General features: G+C 39.2%; 1 protein-coding gene across 1 annotated transcript in view; it reads right to left on the bottom strand.

Moving 5' to 3' along the window:
- Nucleotides 1-1,573: 1,573 nt before the first annotated feature.
- The window catches only part of Catspere (catsper channel auxiliary subunit epsilon), a 157,557-nt gene continuing 153,130 nt past the window's right edge, over nucleotides 1,574-6,000 (bottom strand). Inside the window, exon 23 of the mRNA XM_015483306.1 lies at nucleotides 1,574-1,727. Coding sequence (XP_015338792.1) covers nucleotides 1,574-1,727 — 154 coding nt within the window. The remainder of the gene's footprint in view (nucleotides 1,728-6,000) is intronic.

Genomic DNA, 6,000 nt, shown 5'->3' with positions numbered 1-6,000 from the left:
ATAAGGCCCCTGCCACCTCTTCAGTCAATGAGTTCTGGATCTGAACTTTTACTCAGGTCTGGGATACTTTGCAAGGGATCATGACTTTTTATTGGGACAACTTCCCTGGGTCTCCTCTTCCATACCTTTTTAAAAAAATAGATGTTAATCAATAACCTTATAGAATAACCAACCATTTTGTTCTAACAACACCTCATTCTCTTGTCTTTACTCCCTACGGGTTGAGCAGTCCCCATGGCTGCTCATGTCTTTATGGTAATGTAGGCTTTCTGAAAGTATAGCATCACTACCAGGCATCTCTTACCTGCCCATGAATATTAATGACACAGTTCTGTGACTACCTCTTCTGCGGTTATTCCAGACCTGCAGAGGAGAGCTAACACTAAATGTTTTAGTGATGCTTTAGGATCACAGATTTTCCGTATCAGAGCTTCCAACCTTCCCATAACATGGGCTTGGCTGTGTTCAAACATTTCTGAAGCCCTGTGATGTCCAGGTCTTTAGTTTACTGTTCAATTATGTCGTCCCTTCCATTACTGATGATAATCTTTATAAGCTACCACTGAGACACTTGGTTCCTCTGCCTAGCTATTTACTGCTATGGTTCTCAATAGTTTCTCAGCAATCTGCAAGTCTGGAAAAACTTGAATTTTGGTTTTCTTAGGCATATAATATTGTTATTTAAAAAGAATTTTTATCTTTCTCCCCCCACCAGTGTTTAGACTCATTATGATAATGTCAGAACTTTCAAAACAGAAAGGAGTAGCAGGTATCCCTATCTTATTCCTATTCCTAATCTGTAGATCTGTGGACAGGTCTGTGCCTTTGGAGTTTCATCTTGTCTGTGATCTATTCCTGATTGCCTGTGCTGCAGATTTCAGACAATCACATAGCCAATTATTTTTCAATAAAGCTCTTTGCATTCACACACACACACACACACACACACACACACACACCTCCTTCTGGTTCTGCTTCTGTGGTTGAACCCTAACAAATACAAATACAATAATATTTGGACAAATTAAGAAGTTTATGTTAAGCATTGAACTTAAATGTTGAAACTTAGAAAGAAAACTTAAAGCGCCAGCTACCTCGTTTTCAATATAATACTTTTACATTTCATATATGAATCTACCATGAGGAAAACTCCTGAAATCTGCTTAAGAAAGATTACTTAAATTCACACACTTTTATTAAGTCCTTCATTACATTATATTACATTAATTACAATCATATGAAGTTTCATGCAAAATAATATTTGACATTTTCATTTTTTCAAATATTTAATTTATACTTAGGATTATAATAGCCAAACTTAATTTTTTAAAAATGCCATATAACAGTATATAGAATATCTTTCAAATTAATACAAACACATTAAATATTTTAATTTAATAATATACTATATATAAAAATATTTCTGTTTATGGGTAATTTAAGAACACTTTTTGAGTTTGATAATATTTTGGGCTTCTATCTAGTATTTTTGGTCAAACATACACTCTTAATATAGCCATATATATATGTGCACACACACACATTCTTTCCTCATACACATATTCAAAGTAAACTAATTTTTCTTTTGTTTTCCTGGTGGTTTGTTAAGTGGTTTATAAATATAGTATCTATAAACCCTCATATACTGGAAGTAGCTCAGGACTAGAATCGTGAAAAACAGTAGCATCAGGACAAAGAGGATAGATGCAACCAGATAGAAGCTTGGGCTGAAATAACAAAAACAAAAAAATCATTAGAAGTCATTGTTCACACTTTCGCTGTTAATTTACTCAGTCAAATAGTTTCTGAATACCTAATTACTATGCCAATGACTGAGAACAAAGATCAATAAGACATAGTGTCTATCCTCAAGGTATTAAAAGTGTTTGAGGCTGGGCCTGGGGTTATAGTTCAGTGGTAGTGGGCTTGCCTAGCGTGTGTGAGGCACTGGGCTCAATCCTCAGCACCACACAAAAATAAATAAGGTATTTGAGGCTGACTAGGGAGGAAAATAATGTGATCAGTATGATAAAGCAGAGCATGAAGTTCTGTGGGAGCCATGCCTCACAGAAGGTCCTCTAGTGGAGGGCACCCTGGACACGTGTGGGTAGGGGTGGATGAAATCTGGGAGTGAAGGAAGTGTTCCAAGCGAAGGGAGAAGTGAAGGCCATGGAAGTGTGAGGAAACCTTGAGATCACTCCTGAAACATTCTGGAACTGATAATAGCTCGATTTCCTGGAACTCAGATGCTGGGTAGAGTAGTTAGAGATAGGTGGTAGGCAGGGGTCAGATGAGAAAGACAGTTTACATCAGGCTAGAGAGCATGGATTTTAGTGGAAAGGCAAGAGGGAACTTCAGGGGGTATGACATAGGATTGACATTTTAAAAAGATGATTCTGATAGTAGCATGAAGAATGGATAAAAGGGAAGCCTGAGTGCAAAGATGGGAAAACCAGTTCTGAGATATCTGTAATAATTCAGTTATAATGTGGGTCTAAATTAATGGCTGAAGAAATGGAGAGAAGTGGACATATGTTTGGCAGTTAAGTTGGATTGATCTCCATGATGTTTTAAGATGTGGTGTTTGAGAAACATGAATAAAGGATGTTGCCCAAGTTTAGGGATAAGTTACCAAAGGGATGGCATCACAACCCAAAAATAGAGGATTCAAATGGAAGAGCATTTTTCTCCTCCTCCTTCTTCTCTCCACCTACCCCCCCCCCCTTAAAAACTTGGGTCTTGCTATGTTCCTGAGGCTGCTCTCAAACTCGTGGACCAAGGGATCCTCTTGCCTCAGCCGCCTGAGTAGCTGGGACCATAGGTACATCCTACCATGTCCAGCTTAGAGTACTTCTTGTGTGTGTGATTATGGCTGGTTTGCTTTGGGGAATTTTGAATTTAAGGTACCTAAAAGTCAGCCAGATAGGTGTGTGTGTGTGTGTGTGTGTGTGTGTGTACATCATTTATTAAATGTTACTCTCGGTGGGTGCCAGACATGTGCCTCTTCACTCAGGACTCTGCATGGGTGCCTTCCTTCAGAGTAGATTTGCTTTCTATTTGGTGTCCTAGTATCTGAGATTAGTTTTTGGTTCCCTTTTAAACCATAATTATCGTTATCAGTGTTACAGTTTCTGTAAGTTCCCATAGTTGCCTAGTCTGATCATTCTCATCTGTGGCTATAAACATTATTGGGCTCTACAGAATGTATTTTTTTTCTTTAACAAAATAATATAATAACCATCTGATACCTTTCAGGCATTGTGCAAGTTGCTGGCAGGACAATGATGAGGAAAAATAGACATGGGCCCCATGTCTATTTTAGTGGGGACATAATCAAATGATCAAGGAGAAAATAAATCTAAAACTGCAATTGTGATAAAGAACTAAGAAGGAAAGAAATATAGTGTAGTGAAATCTCATTGTAGTAGGATTTAATGTGGTAAATGGGATCCAGAAATGCCTTTTTGGGGAAAAGATAATTATCCCCCAAATCTGAAGAATGAACAGAAGTTGGTAAAGTTAAGTAATAAAGAAGGAAATGAAGAGATTCCAGACACAGGGAATAACATGTGGAAAGTTCCTGCCATGGGACAGAGTACAGAGAAGGCGAGGGTCTGAAAGAAGTTTGGTGAGTCTGGAGCTAAGTGAGTGCATGATCCAAGATAAGGAGAAGTAGTTAGGGGGTAGATCATGTGAGGCCTTCTAGACCATATGAAGGAATTTTACTTCTATAGAAGGAAACTTAATGTGTTCAAAGTTACTACAATTAACACTTTGAAAATATTACTCTGGCTCCAAAGACGAGAAAGAACTAGAAAAAAGTAAGAGTGAATAAGGAGAGTTTGGTTAGTAGTCTATTTCAGAGATAATGGTAGTTTGGATTGGGGTAGTGGTGATGGTTAGTAAGAAGTGGATCTATTCAAGGCCCACTTAGGAGATTAAATGAGTGGGAGCTAATGGTGGTTTGAATATGAATGCTAGGTTTATCATTTTTGTTTTTGACTTGTAAGCTTACATAGTCAGATATACTATTTTCTGGAAGAGGGAAAATTGGAAAACAGGGTCGCCACCTTGTTGAACTCCAGAGTGTACAATCAACACCGTAGGTTATATGAATTGATCCTCCTGGAGCTGCACAAGGACAGTCCACAGGACTGAGTGTGATGACCCAGATGGATCAGTTGTAAGGTGGGACAGATACTTGGGTAGGAGAGTGTGTGGTAAGATCATGAATTCACTTTTGGACATGTCCAAAATGTGATTCCTGGAATGATGCTTTAGGAAACAGAAGAGTTACCAGTAATAACAGTGTCCAGAGTGGGACTATGGGAGCAGACAGCTGAGGTGCAGTAGAGGAGGAGGTCACCAAGCATGAGAAAAGGCCATGATGTTGAGCAGGATTGGTAATGTAGACACTGATGGTGGGGTTCATTATGGAGAGGAAATCAGTATGACAGGGCCAGTTATTGATGAATGAAGGAGAATTTAGGGAGGACATAAACAATGAGCTAGGGCTATAGCAGAGGCCCTGAACCTCAAGGATAAATGTGTGTTTGATATTTTTCTGCATTTTTGTAAAAACCAGGATAATGGTTTGAAACTGCTAATTAGTCCCTGATGTACAAAGAAAGTGTAAGAAAATAGCATTACAAAGAAGGGCTGGAGGTGAAGCAGTATCCTCAGGAGAAGCCTGGTTTCACCAAAGGGGATAGAGGGAGGATTCAGAGGACAGTTGAGACTAGTTCAGTGGTGGCAATTTCAGAGGATAGAATGGAAAAACTGGAGAAACTGCTCCCAAAAAGGGCTCTTTTACTGGAAGATGTTCACCCCCAGCTGGCCCCAGTCTGTCTCTGGTATCCTGTAGGGTCCAGGTGTTAACAGAGGCTAAACTATAGTTACTAACTTAGTGGACTATGCCACTCCCTATGCCACACTGGTATGCCTGGAATTCAGCTGCTTGAGGGTGAGAGCTGGAGCAAATGGGTTGACTTTATTCTTTCTCCTCTCTTCCCTCCCTCCCTTGGCTCCTTATTTTGTTGGTGGGTACTTAGGTGAACCACCACTCTTCATATTCAGCTAAATCAAACATGCCAATGTCATGAGGAAGAGAAGTCATTGGGAAACAGTTATGTATGTTTCCCAAAGTTAAGTGAGAAATGACACTTGCTTTATCTCATTTACAGATTATTCATACCATGAACCTTCCATGTCCATGAAACACTGAACCATCAGTAATACTAAAAGCAGGCCATAAATAGCTTCTACCGTGTGTGTGTGTGTGTGTGTGTGTGTGTGTGCGCGCGTGCGTGCGCGCGCGCTGGGAATTGAACCCAGGGCCTTGCACATGCTAGGCAAGTTCTCTGCTGCTGAGATATATCCCCAGAATCTTTCTTCTACTTTTAATTAACATTTTACGAAAAATCAAAAAACCCCACAAACAAACAAACAAAAAACACAAAAGAAAACAATCCCCAAAATACCAGGCCCAGGACAGAAGCAAAGTCATTTTATGTCCTAACTTAAATATTATGACTTTTTCTAAGTGTCCTCTAAGGGAACTGGAACTGAGACCAGGCACATGCCTTTACTAGTTGTTTCCTGGATGCATCAGAATGACAGTCAGTGCACTGTCTCCACTGCAGCATTTTACCACCTGCCAAGTAGGTGGAGTCGAGGAACATGTCATGAGGAAGAGAAGTCTAATAGGAAGGCAGGGGACACTAGGTATAGTAACAGGATTTTTCAGGAATTCCTTCCTGTTGTACCCATAGTACACACATATTGTTTTTAGAAAATCATGTAAAGGCAGAAATATTAGTGCTTTAGGAAAATAGCAAGTCTGTCACTTGGGAAGACAGATTTCACAGAGAGCCAAAAAAAAAAAAAAAATCTAAATATAGATTTATAAATGCTTCATTTGAGTTTTTTGTTTGTGGGTTTAAGATTAGGTTCAATTACATGATATTTTGGATAATAGGATTTTAAACTGGGGACCCTGAT

This window comes from Marmota marmota, unplaced genomic scaffold (assembly GCF_001458135.2).
Source record: "Marmota marmota marmota unplaced genomic scaffold, marMar, whole genome shotgun sequence".
Lineage (NCBI taxonomy): Eukaryota > Metazoa > Chordata > Mammalia > Rodentia > Sciuridae > Marmota > Marmota marmota.
The sequence above is the reverse complement of the archived record's forward strand: the minus strand, read 5'-3'. Positions and strand labels throughout refer to the sequence as shown.